This window comes from Elgaria multicarinata, chromosome 16 (genome assembly GCF_023053635.1).
Source record: "Elgaria multicarinata webbii isolate HBS135686 ecotype San Diego chromosome 16, rElgMul1.1.pri, whole genome shotgun sequence".
In the NCBI taxonomy this organism is placed as follows: Eukaryota; Metazoa; Chordata; class Lepidosauria; order Squamata; family Anguidae; genus Elgaria; species Elgaria multicarinata.
Window position 1 is genome coordinate 11,717,777 of NC_086186.1, and position 21,602 is coordinate 11,739,378.

A 21,602-nucleotide genomic window follows, 5' to 3' on the forward strand; every position below is an offset into this window, starting at 1 on the left:
AAATGGGGGTAATAAAAGTAACTGATCATGCCTTGTTAAGTTTAGAATTTACAGTTAAGAAAGATTATAAAGAGGCATATAGATGGAAGTTGAACACAAAGATATTGAAATACAATAAAATAGTAGATAAAATTCGGAAGGAACTGTCGGAGTCATGGGAAATTAATGAAAAAGGAGGAACAGCTGGGTCAGTCATTTGGGACACCATGAAGGCTGTAGCAAGAGGAATCTGTATTAGAGAAACATGTAGTTTAAAAAGACAACAACGTGCAGAACAGGAAAAGTTAGAGATAGAAATTAAAAACTTGGAGGAAAGATATTGGCGAAGTAAAGATAAATATAAATTAGTGGAAATACAAGCTAAGAAGAAACAATTAGAAAATTTAAATATAGAAGAGATTCAAAAGAATTTAATGTATATGAAAAGGGAATATTTTGAAAACAGTGATAAGAACTCGAGGTTGCTTGCCAAGCTCACACAAAAAGAAAAAGGGAGGAATGGGATAGAAACGTTGAAAGATAGCCGAGGGAATTATTGTCATGCAATGAAAGCTAAAATAAAAATTTTTCAGGAATTTTATCAGGAATTGTACAAGGGTAAAGAAATTCAACAAGAAAAGGTGGAGGAGTATATTGGAAGGTTTATAAAGAAGGAAATAAAATCAGAATATAAGGAGTTAATGGAGTCAGTAATAACTCAAAGAGAAGTTGAAGAGGTTATTGATAAGTTAAAAGTGGGTAAATCACCAGGAGCAGATGGTTTGGGTCCAGAATATTATAAGGTCTTCAAAGATTGTCTAGTTCCAAAATTAATGGAACTTTATAATAGGATATTATCAGGAGAGAAGATACCTGAATCATGGGAACATTCAGTGATAATTCTGATCCCAAAACCAGATAAAGATTTGACTAATCCCGATTCTTATAGACCTATTTCTTTAATAAATCAGGATGCTAAAATTTTTACATCTATTATGGCCAAACGATTAAATAAATTCTTGGCAGAATATATAGGAGCAGATCAATGTGGGTTTGTGGTAGGAAGACATATGCATAATTTAGTGGGTAGAGTTTTAAATGTAATAAATGTAATAAAAAAAGCAAATATTAAGGCAGGTATTATGGCATTAGATATTTTTAAAGCTTTTGATTGTGTGAGCTGGCAGGCACTAAAGAGTATTATAGATAAATTGGGATTTGGAAATAAATTTAAAAATGTAATAGAACAGCTATATTCCCAAAATACGGCGGTAGTGGTGGTAAATGACGGACTTACTGAAAAGATACGACTAGCCAGAGGAACAAGACAAGGATGTCCGCTCTCGCCGGTCCTGTTTGTAATGGTTATGGAAGTTTTGGCGAAGGCACTAAGGGAGGATGAAGAGTTAGAAGGAATTGGAGAGGTAAGGGAAATAAAGTTAAACATGTTTGCGGATGACACTTTATTGACCATTAAGAATCCATTAAGAAAGTTAGAAAGAATTAAATATCAGTTGAGGGAATTTGAGGAAATTACAGGGTTAAAAATAAATTGGTCTAAATCAGAGATGATGTTGTTTAACTATACCAAGAAGGAAGAAAAGGATTGGGAATTTAAGGGAATGGAATTGAAAGTTAAGAATGAGATTAAATATTTGGGAATTAAAATTACAAAAAATTTAGAGAATCTTGAAAAGGAAAATTTAACGAGGTTAAAGAAAGAGGTATTAGAGAAATTGGAGAAATATAAAAGATTAAATTTATCTTGGTTCGGAAGAATAGCCTTAATAAAAATGAAGATATTAGCCAAAATTAATTTTGTATTTAGAATGTTACCTATAAAAATATCAGAAACCGAGATAAAAAGTTGGCAAAATATTATTAATAAATATTGTAATGGAGAAAAGAGAGCAAGAGTGAATAAAAATAATTGGTACCTAAGCCAAAAAAAGGGGGGAATGGGTCTCCCAAACATAAAATTATACTACGTAGCAAATAGATTAAGACATGTTGTAGAAGCAATTATGGGAGTAGGAGATTTATATTGGATGGAAGAAAAAACCATAAATAAGGTAGAGATGAATTTGGAGAATGTTTTTTTTAAAGACGGAGGAAGAAAGTGGGTTGGAAGTATAGATAATCCACTCCTGAGGACTCAATGGGAAATTTGGAGTAAATTTAAAGGGAAGCTGCTTCCGAGCAACTCTCCCTTAGCACCGATAATAATGTTAAAGAATTTCCCAGAGGATCTAAAGGGTAGATTATGTAAAATATTAAAAGAGAAAAATAAAATAAGATTAAAGGATTGGGTAAGAGATATTAAAACAAGAGAGGATATGGAAAATTTGTTAAAGGAGAAGAAGCTATCTTGGTTAGAATATGGTCAATTAGAGCAATGGAATAAAAAGTGGATTAAAGATAATAGAATGTGCAGAAAGATGACGAGGTTTGAAGAATTAGTAGTAAGTAAGGAGGAAGGGAAAGGAGGGAGTATAGTTTCAAAAGGATTAATGAGTGAAATATATAAAATATTGTTAGAGAAGGAGTTTAGAGAGAATACAGAGAAAATGGTTTGGGAATCAGATTTGAAGATACAAATAGGGCGACAGAGCTGGGAGGGACTATGGAAACAAAGAGTGTTGAGAAGTTTATCAGTAAGAATAAAGGAGAATTATTTTAAAATTTTATGGAGGTGGTACCTAACCCCGGTTAGATTGAATAAGATAAGTGATCAACATTCAGCAAATTGTTGGAGAGGATGTGGGGAAAAAGGAACGTATTTACATATGTGGTGGCAATGCAAATATGTACAAAGATTATGGAAGATGGTGTTTTCAGAAATTGAAGAAATAGTGGGAATGAAAATAGAACAAACACCAAAAATAGCATTGCTGTCACTATTTGAAGATATAAAGTGTGGAAAAGGAACTATAGAGCTGATATCGAGTTTGTTGGTTGCAGCACGATTGATGATAGCTAGGAACTGGAAGATCCAAGGGGAATATTCTATTGAGGAATGGTATAAAGTAGTATGGGACATAGCCATTAATGATAAACTGACATGTAATATTAAGTGGAGAAAAGGCGTAACTAAAATAAATGAGTTCGAAGGAATCTGGAAACAGTTCCTAGTGTTCGTGTTTACTAAGGGAAGTGGGAAACCACCAGCAGAAGAAATGATTAGATTTTGGACTCAAGAATGATCCCGAGGTGGGGGGTGCACATTTATGTTAAGAATGAAGATGTTGTAGTGTGATAAGGCATATGTAATAGTTTTTGATATTTGTACTCAACAATTATTCAATATGTATGCAGCAGATATTTGATGTATTTTTTTTTCTTATTGTGTTAGTTTCAGTTATATTTTGGAAATGTTTATCTATGTTTATATAGTGTTGAAAATGAATAAAAATTAAAAAAAAAAAAAAATATTCCTTTGGATGAGAGAGTGCTGGAGACTGCAGCTGTCTTCACATAAGAGTTGCTTTATTTGCAAATATGCAAGCAGAGCATACGTGGAGGCAAAAGCAAACCCACTGTCCACATCTGTCCCCCAGAGAGAACCCCAAGGTGTTTCTCTTTCAGACATCTCTCCCTCTGTCCCACTTCCTTTCTCTGCTTCGCAGAGAGCATCCTCAGCCGTTAAGAAGCATTTGTATCAGCTGCATGGTTACCCACTGGCTGCACTGGCTGAAGATGTTGGTGCTTGTATTTCAACACATCTGGAGGGCACCCTAAACGGTTTGGGATCAGGTTACTTGAATGGGCAACTAGTGGCCCTCCAGATGTTTTGGCCTACAATTCCCATCACTCCCATGGGAGCTGTAGGCCAAAACATCTGGATGGTCACTGTTTGCTCCCCGCTGCGCTATATGAAACTGCCTGGGCCTTAAGATGGGCTACAGAAATCCTGCTCACAAACTCACCATTAATGCCAGTGAAGTTGGTGGGCACAAGAGACAGAGCCTTTTCAGTGATGGCCCCATATCTGTGGAACTCCCTCCCAAACGAGGTGTGTCTGGCTCCCTCCCTGTTTGCTTTTAAGAAGGCTTTAAAATCTTTGTATTTCAATCCTCTATTTACTGAAACGATAAGTTGGACTTTGAAGCTGTTGTTTCTTTCTGTTTTAAATGGTGATGCGGTTTCACCACTCTGATTTGAAACGGGTTTGTGCTGCTGTTTTGAGTTCCGTGCTTTTAGATCATTGGTTTTGCATGTTTTTATTGTATCTGTTGTAAACCCTCTTGAAAGAACTCTCATTTTTTCCCCCCAGCCTTTGAATGGCAAGACCCCAAGGCTCCCAGCTCTCCTGTCTACCTTCAGCTGCATGAAGACAAGGTGATCAAAGTGCTTGACTGCAAGCTGGCCGTGCTCCGAAGCATCACTCTGAAAAGCCAGGAGCATGTGGAGACCTTCTTGTCCTACAACAAAGGCTGCAAGACTTTGCTCCTGAAGATCCCTAAAGAATATGACCTGGTATGCTATGTGTGTCATGTCAAAACGACCATGTATTTATTCGTTCACACTGAAAACAGTTACATCCTGCTAAAGGCTAAAAGGACAGGAGCTAAATGAATGTTTCTGGGAAGAGCCTACCGCAATCAAGGTGCCACCACAGAGAAGTCCCTTTCATTGGTCATCAACCACCTAACCTCCAAACTCATGAGTTTCTGAAGCAGGGCCTCTGAATTTTATCTAATGGCTCAGATGGGACAAGGTGTCCTTTAGGCTATTTAGGGCATTACAGGTCAAAGCAAGCACCTTGAGTTTTACCTGGAACCAAATTGGAAACCTTTTTATGCCTTTTAACTAGAGATAGATGAATCCGTCTATATCTTGCCCATGCAAGTTTCACATGTATTCAATCATAAGTCCATTCCATCCCGCTTTTCCCCAATAAAGGCATTTTTGTACACAACCTTTGAGTCAGGAACAGCACTGCAAAATTCGGAGAAGTACCCAATCCGAAGGATAACTGCATTCCAATCCTCATATTAATCCAGGAAAGTGAATTAGGCTGGTGTGAATGCAGTCCCAATTTTTTTCCCCCACCCCTACTTTTTACACTGGTGAGAGATGAACCATATAGCAAATCCTGGGTAGACTCCTATTTAGAGTGGACCCATTGAAATGCATGGGACTTAAATCCCACTCATTTCAACCGGTCTATTCTAAGCAGGACTTCAGTTGCATTCAATCCCCGGTGCAAGTTTCGAAATGCTCTTCAAAGGTGGATCCAAGTACCATGCATTGCAATAGTCCGGAGGTCCACCATGTGGTTCAAGAGGGCATCCATGTGCCACCTTGGCACCTGTCAGACTCCCTGCCGTTCCTGATATCATGTATTTAATTGTTGTTTTTAACTGGGAGGTTGGCATCCTGCAAAGCAAAGTGGTACTTGCTAGCACCACGTTAATTTGGGTTCAAACTAGTGGTTTTGTCTTTAGGAGCTCAGATGCCACCTCTTTCTTGTACTGAAGTTCTAGGGCAATTTCCATTTTTACAGTTTCTCAGTTTGCCTTCTAGACAACAGCACTTCACTCTGTTCTGTTTTTGTAGCAGGTCCCAGCTGTAGTATCCGTTGCTTCCTTGTTTATGTGTGTAGAAGAGACTAGATAACAAAAGCTCTCTGGCTTATACAATCTGCTTGAGCTGAGAGCTTCTCCATCTCATTGTCTCACAGGTGTTGCAGTTTCATGGTGAGGCAGAACGCAGGGACTTCCTGGAGCAGCTTAAAGCCTACCTGGATAAATACAGGCTGTCTCTCCACATATCTGAGATGAAGGAACAGCAGCTGCTGAAGAAGGCCGTGACCAAGGAGCAGAGGAAGGACATCCTGGAGATTTTCTTCAGACATTCATTTGCCCAAGTATATGAAGAAGCTTCTCTTTTTTTATGCGTGGTGGTGGTGATTTATTAAAAGCACTTTTATCCCACTTCTCAGCCTCAAAAGCTCTCCCAGAATTGCCAGTATGCAATTCATAAAAATAAAACAGCCCCTTCCCACAAGCTTTCGATCTCAAAAGACATAGCACAAAAGGAAAAGAGATGGGGAGGGAAGAGGAAAAAATATACTGCACAGGGATTTACAACTACAGTCCTGTCAAGTGTTTTGTGCAAATCAACTATGTGGAAGGAACTGGTTACATGCAGTCTTTGCCTTTCCCATGGGGAGAAGTGAGGGGCGAGTGGAGCCTTCAAGAACCACTTCAAGGCACTTCTTGAGACAGCGGTTTCAGTCTGAGCCAGTCTCCCTCACCCTTCTCTGCGGGGCGGGGCTTCAGGAAGGAGGAGGAGCCTCAATTGGGGCCTCAATGGGCTAGATAGGGAAACTAGCTGCAAATACAGGACTCGCCAAGCAAAAAGGTGACGGAAAGTTTGTGGTCAGCCTTGTCCAAGACTCTTGCGAAAATGTGACATTCAAAGAAAATCCGCATTTCCAGAAGCAGTTGCTGCTGCTTCCTTGTTCTCCCTTTGTGAGAGCTGGTTGGTTTCATTTGTTGGAAATTCCTCGCTTAGCCTTCTGTTAAATACTGAGCAAAGCCAGTTACGTAACGTCGCCTTGAATGATCGCATAGATGTTCTGAACTATTGCAATGTAGGCTGAACCTCCATTGAGAAGTTTTAACTAATATTTGCAGGGCAGGGCAGAAAGAGTTGTCCCAACTTTGTTTAGATTGCTGCAGCTCTCTATTGTAGGAGGGTCTAGGGTTACATTTCTTGGAAGCTAACCAGGCCTTCTCTTTTCAGGTTCTAGACATTGACAAATTAGATGCCGGAGAGCTCAACCTAGAGACTTCCCAGAAAGCCAAAGAAGCCCTGAAATGTGAGCTAAGCAGGGCAGAGTTTGCAGACGCACTGGGCCTCAAGCCCCAATCCGTATTTGTGGACTCCATGTTCTCTCTTGCCGACAAAGATGGCAACGGATATGTCTCCTTCAGGGAGTTCCTGGACATCTTGGTGGTCTTTATGAAAGGTGAAATATTGGTACCCTCAGACTGGAATGGCTGGGAGGGAATCGTCTGAAGTTCAGCACTGGAAAACAGGCCAAATGTGTGTTACCAGAATAAAATATGAATAGTTGTACACTAGCTATCTCTCTGTCTAAAACCTAGATGAAAGCATGCAAGGTAAGATACAATAGAGGGCCTCTATCCTTTCAGAAACTAAAGCCATAGTTAGACGTAAGGTTTATCCCTGGATCGTCCAGGGGTCAAACCTGTTCATCTAGGTGACACACAGGGGATCCAGTGCTCAGGCAGGGGCGAACCCTGGATGATCCCAGGATAAACCTTAGGTCTAGCTGTGGCCTAAAAGACTCCCCTCTTTCTCCCAGAAGCCAGACCAAAAATGGTGTGTCCTCTCTTCCCTTTTGCCACCAAGGCAGGGCCGACCCTCCCATGAGACGGTTTGGTTAAGCCAGAAGTGAGCTGTGCTTACTTTAGGGTGGCCACTTACAAATCAAAGAGGAAGTGCATTACCCCAAAAAAGAGGTGAACTTGCATAGCATTTGCTTGTGCTAGGTTATATGAATACACGTACATAAGGAATAGTGTGCATTCTTTTCTGTCCCTTGACCAGGATCTCCCCAAGAGAAGTCCAAGCTGATGTTCACAATGTATGACATAGATGGGAACGGTTTCCTTTCAAAAGATGAATTCTTCAGGATGCTGAGGTATCTTCTATAGCTTTAGGCACAGAATGTTGGCCATTCCTGGGCCCTTGTTGGAGGAGAACATCTGGAGAACTTTCCAGGCTCTGGAATAAGTATGGCAGGGAGACGTTAACCTGCATTCCAAGCCAAGTTCCTCAGCTGAAATTTGACTTCTGTGTTTGTTGCTTCTGGTTGAAAACCAGACCTTTGTTTTCCTCGCTATTGTTTTAGCTTAATGCCAATAGCTATGCCTTCAGAGAAGCATTTCAACTTTTTAGAATGGGGGACGGGATGGGAGTGGGGAGTGCACAAAATCTGGGAAAGCAACAAATGATAGCTGGTTGGAGGAAAAGGATGGGTCAGAGGAAAGGACGTGGCCACCTTGGGATGGTTGGAGATAAAACCCAGATGGGCCAGATTTGCTCCACAGGTCTGAGTGTCAACACTCTTACTTTAAAGTGGCTAGAATAGGGCTTCTGACCCGGCTCCTCCTCGTTCAAACCAGGTCCTCTGCATTTACACAAGTGGTACAAAGCAGGGATCAAACCTACATGCAACTTGGCCATGCACAGCCCTCTCTCCTGTTCTAGGTCCTTCATTGAGATCTCAAACAACTGTCTCTCACGAGACCAGACCGAGAAGGTCATTGAGTCCTTGTTCAAGGAGTCAGGTTTCCAAGATAAGGAAGAGCTCACCTGGGACGACTTTCACTACATGCTGCGCGACCACGACAATGAACTCCGCTGCACTCAGCTCTGTGTAAAAGGTCAGCAAAAGCAAAACGGATAGCCCAGGCTAAGCTTTGGAGGTGCTTAGGGAATGGCCGCACTGGCGGGGAATGATGGGTGTTGCAGTCGAAAACATCTGGAGGGCCACAGGTTGGGGTATAGGAACTTGCCTAAGAGGTACAAGTTCACCGCCCCATGCCAGCTGCACCCAAACATCCTTACATGCGACTGCACCAGCTCTGTCCTCTAAGCGTAGAATGCAACTAAAGTCCTACTTAGTGTAGCCCCATTGAAATGAATGGGACTTGAGTTAGTTATGAATAACTTCAGTCCCATTCATTTCAGCGGGTCTATTCCGGCAGGCCTACCCAGTTGAATTTTAAATTTGCCTTTTAATAATGTGCTGCTTTTAATAATGTATTAGTTTTAAATGTTTTAATTAGTTATATGATGTTTGCATTCGTGTTGTACCCCGCCTCAATCCAGAGGGAGAGGCAGGTAAAAAATAAATTTATTATTATTATTATTATTATTATTATTATTATTATTATTATTACTATTACTTCGATTCTAAGACACACTTTCCCCCCCATATAAACATCTCTAAAAATGGGGTGCGTCTTAGAATTGTGGGTGTGTCTTAGGGTTTTTATTTCTGTTGGTGGTACTGAAATTAGTGTGCGTCTTACAATCGATGGCGTCTTACAATCGAAGAAATACGGTATTATTATTATTTGCACTTTAGTTGCATTCTACCCTAAGTCCCCATCTCTTCCCTACATTGAGCAGGGAATTCTGAAGGTGGCATTTCACAGAAGCTCAGGCCAGCATATTTTAGCTTAAAGTTCTTAGTGCCAAGAACTAAATCTTAGGAAAGGCATTTGACCTTGATGAAAAGACTTCATCAAAGCCAGAAACCACCAAATGATTGATGGTGGGGGGAAAGAGGGAGGGGCTGGGGGGAAAGGGTGTGGCCTTCTGGGGAACTCCAGAAGGGGCAGGTTTGGGCATGAGATTTTGCTGCTGCAAACAATCAGGAACCTGCTTTATCAGGGCTGCTTATCACGTCAAGGGGTCTATTTGCATTCAGATGAACATGAACAGAACCCACCCCCCTCAGAACTCCCATTCAAGATGGGGTGATCAGGGACATCGGGGGCAGGTCTGGTATGCATGGCCCTGTCACTTTCACAGGTCTCCCTGTATCCTATTTGGCCTTCCGTCTACCTTTTCTATTGGGAAACAAGATGGCGGAGCGATAGTCCTTTGCTCTGAGAATCCAGTCCAAGAAGTCAGTCGGCTCCTTTCCTTCCCCCCTCCTAAGCTCTTACAAAATCCTTGGTGGCATAGGCGTGCGCAGCACATTTCATTAGGGGGTTCAGCCAGGGATTTTTTTTAAGGTAAACATTGATTAAATATACAGTAATAAAGGACTTTTTTTCATTCATCAAACAAACAAAATAAATGAAAACTGAAGTAAACTGTATTTTTTAATTAACAAGTAATCTGTACTTTAAAAATACACATTTTAAAATGGAGACTCTGAATACTATTTTTTTTTGCTGTAGTGATAACCAGGCATATATAAAGACACAGTCAATTTTCACCATCTTTAAATTTAATCAGATAATGACCTAATCCAAACTTTCTAAAACAGATTCACATTTAAAACAGATTCTATCACATTAACGAGTGTCATCTTAAGTTCCAGCACCATACATAGAATACACCATACATAAAATGCCCTAATAATGATTTTAAAAGATTGCCCTGTGTGCTGCTGAGCAAAGAATTTGGAATGAGGTCCAGGAGAGAGACTTCTGGGGTGAATATAGTGAGGACGAGGGGTGGCTGCGAGCCTAGCATAAGAGAGGGCTGGCTGGCAAGATTTGGAGAACTTGTGGGAGTGTAGGAGATCTGGAAGTAGGGACATCTCTGGAAGGCCGCAAAGGGGCTATTGGCAGAAGACAGGAGATGAAGGAGAAAAGAGAGGATGGGAAACCGTCACAAGGGCACATCAGTCTTCTTTACTGATCAATTGTAAGCCGCTCCGGGAGCCTTTTAGGCTGAGGTGCGGGATAAAAATACTCTAAATAAAAATACTCTAAATAAAATAAGGGCAGAAGAAGAGGATTGGTGTAGGGGGAGCCCTGGGGAAAGAAGAGAGAGAAATGCCCCCTATGTGTGGGGGTAGAAGAGGGAGAGAGGGTGCAGACAGGAGAGGTAGGAGTGTCCTGGAGGGGAGGGGAGACAGAGGTAATGTTTAGCCTTGAGGAGAAGCCTGAGGGGAGACATGATAACATTCCTCAAATACTTGAAAGATTGACACACACAGGAGGGCCAGGATCTCTTCTCGATCATCCCAGAGTGCAGGACACGGAATAATGGGCTCAAGTTAAAGGAAGCCAGATTCCGGCTGGACATCAGGAAAAACTTCCTGACTGTTAGAGTATGACAATAGAACCAGTTACCTAGGAAGGTTGTGGGCTCTCCCACACTAGAGGCATTCAAGAAGCAGCTAGACAACCACCTGTCAGAGATGCTTTAACCTGGATTCCTGCATTGAGCAGGGGGGGTTGGACTTGATGGCCTTATAGACCTCTCCCAACTCTATTATTCTATGATTCTATGAAAACAGTAGTGTAGATCCTGCTTGAGACACCTGGGCCCTGTACACCTAGGAAACCCAATGTATGTTGTTCAGTATCTAAATTATAGCCAGCTCTTGCCAGGGCTGGCCCAAGATATTTTGCTGCCCAAAGTGGAATAGCAAATGACATGACCCCCCACCCCACCCCCAAACTCACAGTGCAAAGCCAGTAAAGTAATTTTGGCACTTGAGGCCAGTGGACAACAGCTTATTATGCCATAATAAAGTTGTGAGTCTTCCAGATCTCACAGGATACTTTACGGCTTTTGAACACAAAAGAAGAAGAGGACTATACCACAACCTGGCCTTGTGGGTCATGTAACCAGCAAGTACAGTCCAGAAAGGAAATCCAGACACAAGCAATTCAAGCCAAACCACACCACATACCCACATACTGTATTATTTTGCCCCAGTCCAAACATTGGTGCTCATATTCCTTTTTGCTGCAGTGCCACTTCTGCCCCCTTGACCCAGATAAGGGACCTGGGCAGCTTGGAAGAAGCAACAAGTAAAGAAGGCCTATGGCACTCCACTGAACATGTCAACAGCCAGTCTACCCACTCCTCCCCTTGCCAGGAGTCACGCTGCCTATAATGGCAAAGTATAGTAATTGCCTGGGCATCTCTCTCTGCATAATCAGGTAGTAGCTTACAATGGTGTTAAGCAATTTTAGAAACCATATGTAATAGTCTTATAGACCCCTTTATGTCTTAAAATGCATTGCTTCCGTTCAAATGGCAGATATATCTTCCACACTGACAGCTGCTACATTCCTGATACTAGACCAATAGTACATATATGATTCAACACATGTGAGGAGTTTCACATTTAAAACTCATTTAAGGTGCAAGCCTGTGCATATTTAGAAAGAAAAGAAGTCCTACAATTCTCAGCATACCCCAGCCAGCCATGCCAGCTAGGGGATTCTAGGAGTTGAAGGACTTTTTTCTGTCTAAACATGCATAAAATTGTGCCTTTAACTTATCATGTCACACTAACAGGAATACAGGAATCAAATAGGATTTCCTTCTTCAGTGGGACACACTTACTTAGGAGTAAGTACCATTTTGTTATAGGAAAGGATAATATTTTTTGATTTAAAATTTAAAAATAACTATCACCTGGTATCATCATTATCTACTTATATAGCACCATCAATGCACATAGCGCTGTACAGAGTAAGACAGTAAATAGTAAGACCCTGCCGCATAGGCTTACATTCTAATATGCACAGGCTTGCACCTTAAATGAGTTTAAAATGTGAAACTCCTCACATGTGTTGAATCATATATATACTATTGGTCTAGTATCAGGAATGTAGCAGCTGTCAGTGTGGAAGATATATCTGCCATTTGAACTGAAGCAATGCATTTTAAGACATAAAGGGGTCTATAAGACTATTACATATGTACAGAGTTTTCCTATGGAAGACCTGGCTGGTTCACTGTTGTAATTATTTGATTGGGACTGAAGTAGAGGGGCACTAATTTTGCTGTACTTATTGTCTTTAAATATGGTTAAATATCCCAGTGTGGGATGTACTTAATATGGTTAAATATCCCACAGTTACCTTGCAATTCTATTTCTACAATTCTTTTTCTCCTGTCCTTTCTTCATCCTCTCTTCATTTTCAGGCTGCATCCGGTGAACATTTACCTCAGAGTAAGTTTGATTGATCTCAGTGGGGCTTACTTCTGAGTAAACATACATAGGATTGTGCTGCAGCTCTGTTTTAAAGTGACACAAGATGCACACATCCAATGTTTACCAAAAGAATGGCTTGAAAAAAGGGGGATGGACACCCTAAAATAAGCAAGGACAGATAGGAATTGTTTTTGCATGCATTCTGAAAAAGGTGCTGCTGAATGAACCCTCCTTAGCCAGGAGGTCCTGGGGGGGGGGGCATTGCAGTTCTCCCCTCTTCCCCCTTTCTTTTCTCTTGCTGGAGACCAGACTGGGGTGGGCGGTGGGGCAGCGATGAGGAGAGAAGGCACGCAAACATGCAGCTTCTCCCTCTTTCTCCCAAACATTACAGTACCTGCAGGGCTGATGGGGAGAGGAGGGCAGCAGCTCCGAAGGGGGGAGGGCCCCAATCTGCAGCTCCGGGCAATCTTACTGGGTAGACCATCGGATCAACAGCCTCAGCTTTTCAAGGAGGCGTTCCTCCCCTTCCTCCCTCCAGTTCTCAAAAATATCAATACAGCAACAGCTGAAATGTGCTTAACACCACAATACCAAGAGGCTTACTCAGAAGTAACTCCCCGCCGCCTTGGAGAGGATTTGCTTCCAAGTAATACTTGTCAAATTAAAAACAAAAATAAAACACAGCTTTTTATCTCTCCCAAATTTGTCAGAATTGGGAACCTAATTGCCACATATGAAGACTACCAAAACATATTAAAGAAAGCCACCGGTAACCTTTTGGAAAAAAAAAATATAACAGAAGAATAGGCAAAGATTTTATTCTCTGGAAAGTATTTAAGCTGAGCTCACAGAAGACAAGACATTTTACATTAAAGAAAAAGAGAGAGATACAGATGGTGGGAACCTCCTGACGTGTGCTTATCCCCAGGATAGCAATACGGCACAAACACAATCCAAAGCCCATGTTTCCTACACAAAGCCTCCCTTGGAGTAGAGCTTCGTTTGTTCTAGGGGGCTTTTGCAGGAGAAGCAATCTGGGTTGGGCATTATTAGAGGTTGCGGAGGGGGAGGTGGGCGAAAACCAAGCAGCTGAGGATGGGGAATGGACACGGGGGCCACGTACCTTCCCTGGCAGCGCTGCTGGCCTCCCGCTGCTACTCCCTCCGCCTCGTAAGGTGCTGCTGCTGCTGCTGCTTCTCATCCTCCCTCCTCGCGCTGCCCACAGCTCTGGCCCTCGCGCCGCCGCGCCTCGTGCTTCTTGCTGTGCAGCTCAGCCAGCAGCCGGGGTCTTCGGCGCGCTCTTGAATCGCGCGAGATCTCGGCTGCTGGCTGGGAAGTCTCGCAGGAACTCTTGCAAGCCTTCCTACTTCCTGTGAAAGTTGGCTGGGAAGCAAGGCTGCAGAGCAGCTGCGGGGCTGGGCCGCGCTTAGAGGAGCTCGGGCCAGAGCAGCGGCGCCTCGCTTGTCCTCTCTCCCTCAAGTGGCTCACTGTGCAGGCGGGGCAAACATGGCGGCGGCAGCAGATTAGGGGGTTCATTTGAACCCCTTGAACCTGCTGTGCGCACGCCAATGCTTGGTGGCGATAGTACACTTAACATTTCCTTTCTGTCTCCTAAAGGTGTTTCTGACAAATTCAGACAAAATGAGATAAATCGAGTCTCTTTCATAAACAAGGACAGAGAAAACAAGTAAGTAGCTTGCTCAACCCCTGATCTTCTGGTGTTCCCATAGGATGCGACTCACCTCTTGGTTGGGTGAATCTCAAACACTGCCCAGTGCCTGACTCCCCCCAGGCTGTACAATTAATTTGCAAAGGCTTTCGCTTTGGTTACAGTCCTTTACACTTAAGTAAGACACAGCCTAAGACCCATAGACACGGCAGGTAGACGCCAAGGTAGTCACTCATTGATTAGGCATTTTGTGGTGGTGTCCACAGCGTGGTCTCAAATTCCAAAACGTGCCCATGGATCCCAAAAAGTTGGGGACCCCTGCTGTAATGCAAAGCAGTAGGGGTAAGAGACGAATTAATGGTCCTTAAACTAGACTAAGTGTTCCTCTATGTATTTCATGGAGAGGAGGTGATGGTCATCATTATATCCTCACACCTATTCCTGCCGCAGTATTCTTCTAATACTGCCCCTTTGACTGAACAGTATGCCCCACTATTACTCCATGTATTACAATCCTTCCACATGAGAATCCTTCATCCAAAGCAAGGAACTAAGGGACTGAGGTTGAACCTCACATGTGAAAGTAAGATGTGTGGGGCCTACACTTTCCCTAATATAGCTATGGTATTTGGAGAAAACAAAATTCTAATGAAAAAGAGTACATTCTTCTAGCTAAAATATAGGTAGCACAGACCAGCCAGGCCCCTCCCTTGAGAACGTGGCTGTAGTTTTTTAGAAACTGCTTGTGCAGGAAGGGCTTGGCCTTTTCCACCTAAAATATGTAGCTTAGCCTTTCCTTGAGAACAGAAATCGCATGAAATGCCCATGTAAAATGCATTGATTCTATGTCGTGTCACAGATAAGCTTCTTCTCTGGAAAGTGATTATCTGCTTCCTTGTAGCTTGCTTGTTAACCAAGAAGTGCCCCTGATTCTGGGTGGGGCTGTATCATCTGGGGAAAGCCAGGGGCCAGACCTGCGGAAGAGGCCAGGCAAAAAGTAAGTGCTTCAAGTGTATTACCATAATATATGGATAGCATGCTCATATCAACACTATACTCAAAGCCAGTGTAATGAAATGGTTAGAATTCTGTGAGACAATCAGGGTTCCTTTTACATCCTGGACCCCCTGAGCAACTCCTTTAGGATCGCTGCCTCCTGAAGAGTCCCACCTTCCTTTTTACCTTCTGCGTCCCAATAACATGGGGTTTAGGCTGTAGACATGGGGTAACTGGCACACCAGACACTTTTGCTCAACAGTTTACTAATATATTAAAATGAGCAAATTACAGCAAAAGGTCTTTAGTCAATAGAGCTGAGTGGTGTTTTTATTTGTGTTGTACCCCGCTTCGATCCAAAGGGAGAGGTGGGTAACAAATAAATAAATAAATAAATTATTATTATTATTATTATTATTATTAAAAGGCATTAAAAGAAAATTAAAGTTGCAAAAACGCAGGGTTGGTTTTTTTACCCTATGCTGCACCTAGACTTTTCAAGCTGCTTCTTTCTGCACCTTCTTCATGCTCTGGTCTTTACCTGGTTCTTTTCTGGCTCACTCTATCACTCTTTTATACCCTCTTCCCCGAAAACAGAAAGTACTGTTTCAACCTTGAAGAAATTAAACTTAACCAGGGAATGAATCTCCTCTCAGGGATACCCTCTCCCAACAGGGAAAAAAACCCAACACCAGGCTTCTAACCCTGACTTTATTACCTTGCTTATGTAGACCTCAAACCTTCACAGGGACCAAGAGCAGGGAGAGCCAGGTGCAAATCCTCACTCAGCCACAATGTAATTGATGTCCCTGGAGTAATGGCTGCATACAAATTTGATAAATAAATATAATTCGTTAAAGGTGGCGAGTGTCTTTCCATGCTCTTGCCTGAGGTTTGTGTATTGAAGCCCCAAACCTTGGGTGACTGTGGCATGTGTCCATTTTGCATGTTACATTGAAGGCTCAAAAAGGTGCAGTGAGGACTACATCCCTATCCGTACTTACCTGAGGGTAAGCTCTGTAGAACTCAATAGGTCTTCTTTCTGAATAGACCTGCCAAGGATGGTACTGTGGGGGCGGATCCGCACATCGTCCCCAGAGCGCATCTATTCGACCCTAGTGCACTCTGAGGACGATAGTCTGTACTTGCCTGTAAAAAGAAACGACGATCCGCTACCCAGCTTCCTGCTTCCTGGCCGGCTCGGAGAGCTTTTTTCGAAGGAGGCGGGGGAGAGAGCTTCTTCCGCTCTCTCCTCCGCCTTCTTCCGCCGAGCTATTCCTTCCCGGGTGGGGAGCAGGAAGCTGGGTAGCGCTGGCGGTGGCGCCGGCGCCGAGGACGTCTCATCGTCGTTTCTTTTTACAGTCAAGTACAGACTATCGTCCTCAGAGTGCACTAGGGTCGAATAGTTGCGCTCTGGGGACGACGTGCGGATCCGACTCTCGCAAGCATCGTAGGCTTGCATTGCTTGGTACGTGGAAGAAGGAAACAAAAGAGAATATATGGCTTCTTGCCTTCCCAAGACGCTTTGTCCTGTTGCTGTACAGAAAGAAAAGAAGCTGCAGCATTCTCTTAAAGTACAGAAAGTAAACAAGCATCCAGGGTGATTTGCATTTTGTCTGATTTATCTCTGGAATGTCCAGCCTTCAAGTGCGTGGAGAGTAGCATTATTTCCCTGTGATGGACAATGCCTTCACATTTCACATCTCCACCCTTGATCTAGAATCCTGAGGTGGGTTGTTATCAGTTGGTGCTCGACTCAGCGTTTAGGCAAACAAATCCTTCGCATTATGTACACTGTAAAACTTTGCTTTAGGTATGAGTTGTTTGCCTTGTGGTCAACTTCGAAACCACAGAACAGGGCGAAGCATTGCAGGATGTCCAAACCGATCATTGCCTCCATAGTAACAAATCCTCTCAGAAGCTCAATGCAAACGTCGAAGGAAGACAATACCAGCCCTGTTCAGGCATTTGTGTCTCCAGACTGTTAGCTATGTGTAGAGAGGAGGTGGAGACAACCCTGTTCATCCCACTCTCTCTCTACCACTATACCTGATTGTCCAGGGTTCTAAATTGCGCGGGAATTAGGGATCTCAGAGAAATCGGCAACGGAACCAAACAAGTTTGGATTTTTATGAATCCGACCTCTGGTATCCGCAGCAGAACAGATTTTCCCCTGTCAGGCAGAGTCTGCTGACTTGGAGATGGTTTTCCTAACCTTTGGGAATTTTGCGCACATTTCATCGTAGAAAAATACACAAAAATAAAATGTAAAAATGGCAGAAAATACACATTTCCTCCATAAGCTAAAATGTGAAAATGCACATTTGGGGGGGGGAATGTGTCCATTTGCGCACATTTGCATTTGCGCAAATCTGGAAACTAGGGGGGGAAACTGATTTTCTCAAGAGGCGGATAATGGAATGAAAAGTGCCTGACAATCCACAAAATGCAGATGGGATGGAATTTGCACAATCTGTACATCACTAGTGGGAACCCTACATGAACTGCCAGCTGCAGATGGTCAAAGATATGAAGGGCAATTCATTTTTGTTGGAGTATCTCATCAGGGTATTTTAAGAACCACTTCCTTCCGTATCAACCTCTCCGCTTGCTTAGGCCTTCACTTGAGGGCCTACTTCCTGACTGTTAGAGCAGTACAACAATGGAACCAGTTACCTAGGGAGGTTGTGGGCTCTCCCACACTAGAGGCCTTCAAGAGGCAGCTGGACAATCATCTGTCAGGGATGCTTTAGGGTGGATTCCTGCATTGAGCAGGGGGTTGGACTCAATGGCCTTGTAGGCCCCTTCTAACTCTGCTATTCAATGATTCTACTTTGTGGGTCCCCCCACCTGCCATCTCAGGTGTGACAGGACGCCGAGGGAAACAGGGCTTTTTTAGTTTTGGCACCTAGGAATGCTCTCCCATTGGGAGGGACATATTTGGTTCCCTCACTGCTTGGCTTTATACACTCGGAGAAGATGCTGCTTTTTCAGAGGATGTTGGTGGAATGAAAACGCCCTTGATTTTCCAGTTGTTGATGACTTGGCTGTCTATCAATGATCATGAAAGGAAATGTGCATGCGTCCATCTTGTTCATTCTCACCATCCCCGTGTTACAGATTATCCTTTCCTCAACCACATCTGTACACAGAGGCACGGAGGGAGAGGTACCGGAGGAGCAAAGTCCATCAGAAGATCCAGCAGTTCAAGCGTTTCATTGAGAACTACCGTCGCCACATCATCTGCGTGGTGATATTCTCAGCCATCACGGCTGGCGTCTTTGTGGAGAGGGCATACTGTGAGTTACCAGCCTACTTAAGTCCACCGAGACAGATGCTGGGGCCAAGACCTAAGGTGGCCAGCCGGGGCCAGAACTCCACATCCTCATGCAATGAGGAAGGAGGATTTCCCCTCTCCGGGGAAGGTAGCAAGTGGCAGCCACGGCTAAGAAGGCCACGTACGTATCTGCTTGCAGCACACACTAACGCCCCACTAAAAACAAAACCCACCTGCTGCAAGTAGAGCTTATTAATGGTTAACTAGGGAAGTTTGTTGCTAAACTTCCTGGTCCTGCTTTTTTTTAGTGGCTGCTGTAGTGGCTCAGACCTGTAGGGCCTGGGTCAAAGCTTTGAGCTCCAGTGCTGTTGCTGAAAAACAGGGGTGGGAATCCCGGGGCACTCTAGACCAGCTTTGTCCAGCCTGGGGCCCTTCAAATGTTTGGGACTACAACTCCCAGCATTCCTGACCATTGGCCCTACTGGCTGGGGGGATGATGTGAGTTGACATCCAAACCATCTGGAGGATGTTGGGTTGGGGAAGGTTGCTCTTCTCCAACCCGTTGTCAGACTCCAATTTCCAACATCCCCAGCCAGCAAGGCTGATGATAAGTGAGTGGTGATGGAAGCTGAAGTCCAGAAAACCTGGAGGACCGTAGGTTCTCCACCTTTGGTGTAAAAGGAAGAACCTGAATAGTCCTCCACTCATCCAGATCCCAACTCCACTAGGCACACAGTAGAGATCTGGAGGGAAACACTCTCAGGAATCTGTACCTGGATCTATATTGTATTATATAGTCCCTTTGGGCCATTTAGAATTGGTTTGCCTGGCAATGTTGTTCTTGAGGAAGTCGCAACGGGCTTGTCAGGCACATTAGCATGTTTGTAATCTGAGCGTGCCGAAGAGGGATGGCGGAACCCTGAACGGTGCCCTCTCCTTCCGGCCTCCGTGACCAACGGGTTCTGCTCTAACCCTAGATTATGGATTTGCATCGCCGCCCACAGGAATTGCAGACACTACCTTTGTCGGCATCCTCATATCTCGTGGAGCGGGAGCTAGCATCTCCTTCATGTACTCATTCATCCTGCTCACCATGTGCCGAAACCTCATCACTTTTCTGCGGGAAACGTTTTTCAACCGCTACATCCCGTTCGATTCCGCCGTGGACTTCCACCGTTGGATTGCAACCGGAGCCTTAATCTTTTCAGGTAGACCTTTGACTCTGGGCACGCAAGGAATCAGGATCCCTCACAAAGCCTTTCTTGGTTCTACATACGCATGGAAGGCAATGAGGCCTCACTGTGGTTGTGCCCCGCCCCACCAAGATGAAATTCCAAAACCAAACTCGCTTAGGAGAGAGAAAGCAGGGCAAAAAATGATGCTAGCATAGTGTTCCTTTCCATCAGGGATGGGCAAAAGGTAGATCTGGAAATACTGGTAGATCCCCGAATGATTTGCAGTCGATCAGGAAGAATTTCTGATTCCCAATTGTTTCACCGTGGCAATATCCCCATCCCCTTCCCTAAACTATTCTGCTGAGATGAGATGCAGAAAGCTTGGGCTAACCAGGATTATTATTACTGTATTTCTTCGATTGTAAGACGCCATCGATTGTAAGACGCACACTAATTTCAGTACCACCAACAGAAAAAAAAAACCTAAGACACACCCGTGATTCTAAGGCCACAGCTAGACCTAAGGTTTATCCTGGGATCATCCAGGGTTTGCCCCTGCCTGAGCATTGGATCCCATGTGTGTCACTTAGATGAGCAGGTTTGACCCCTGGACGATCCAGGGATAAACCTTAGGTCTAGCTATGGCCTAAGACACACACCATTTTTAGAGATGTTTATATGGGGAAAAGTGTGTCTTAGAATCGAAGAAATAGGGTATTATTTATTATTATTTATTACATTTTTATACTGCCCAATAGCCGAAGCTCTATCACAAAAATTAAAACCATGAGGAACATAATAAAACAACCAACAATCTAAAAACCCAAATACAAAATACAATATAAAAAGCACACCCAGGATAAAACCACACAGCAGAAATCCAGGAATGCATGTGTTGAGAATCAAGACCTGAATAGAGTTCACAACCCTGCCATGCAAGCATCCAGTCCTGGCATCCCCAGTCATATAATTTAAGGAAGGGGAGTCTTCTCATTGCTATTATTATTAAACAACTGGGAGTCATGCCGCAGCGAGAGAGTAGCAAGCAGGGCTCCTTGGGGGCCTTTTAAAAAGTGTAACGCAATGTTTTATTTATTTATTACATTTTTATACCGCCCAATAGCTGAAGCTCTCTGGGCGGTTCACAAAAATTAAAACCATGAGGAACATAATAATAAAACAACCAACAATCTAAAAACCCAAATACAAAATACAATATAAAAAGCACAACCAGGGTAAAACCACGCAGCAGAAATTGATATAGGATTAAAATACAGAATTAAAACAGCAAAATTTAAATTTAAGTTAAATTACCGTATTTCTTTGATTGTAAGACGCCATCGATTGTAAGACGCACACTAATTTCAGTACCACCAACAGAAAAAAACCCTAAGACACACCCACGATTCTAAGACACACCCCATTTTTAGAGATGTTTATATGGGGGGGGGAAGTGTGTCTTAGAATTGAAGAAATAGGGTAATAATAATAATAATAATAATAATAATAATAATAATAATAATAATAATAATAATTTATTTCTTACCCACCTCTCCGATTGGATCAGGGAACAACAGCAAGCATAAAATACTGATTAAAAACATAGTATACACTGTTAAAATTTAGGTGTTAAAATACTGAGAAAATAAAAAGGTCTTCAGCTGGCGGCGAAAAGAATTCAGTGTAGGCGCCAGGCGGACCTCTCTGTGTGTGGAGGGACTGAGCTCAGTTCACTTCCGGCATTCAGAACCAATTTCTGGGCTCAGAACTCTTTAATTCTAAGTGTATGTCTTTTCAGTGGAGGCTGGTGGTTCCGATTTCCATGGGGCT

At 43.2% G+C, this 21,602-nt stretch overlaps 1 protein-coding gene across 1 annotated transcript in view; it reads left to right on the plus strand.

Annotated features, from left to right (window-relative positions):
• DUOX2 (dual oxidase 2) overlaps nt 1–21,602 on the plus strand; it is a 74,046-nt gene that overhangs the window by 41,552 nt on the left and 10,892 nt on the right. Inside the window, exons 17-25 of the mRNA XM_063142363.1 lie at nt 4,253–4,455; nt 5,663–5,848; nt 6,730–6,955; nt 7,561–7,654; nt 8,224–8,399; nt 13,711–13,725; nt 14,273–14,342; nt 18,441–18,619; nt 19,575–19,805. Of these exons, the coding sequence (XP_062998433.1) occupies nt 4,253–4,455; nt 5,663–5,848; nt 6,730–6,955; nt 7,561–7,654; nt 8,224–8,399; nt 13,711–13,725; nt 14,273–14,342; nt 18,441–18,619; nt 19,575–19,805 (1,380 nt within the window). The remainder of the gene's footprint in view (nt 1–4,252; nt 4,456–5,662; nt 5,849–6,729; nt 6,956–7,560; nt 7,655–8,223; nt 8,400–13,710; nt 13,726–14,272; nt 14,343–18,440; nt 18,620–19,574; nt 19,806–21,602) is intronic.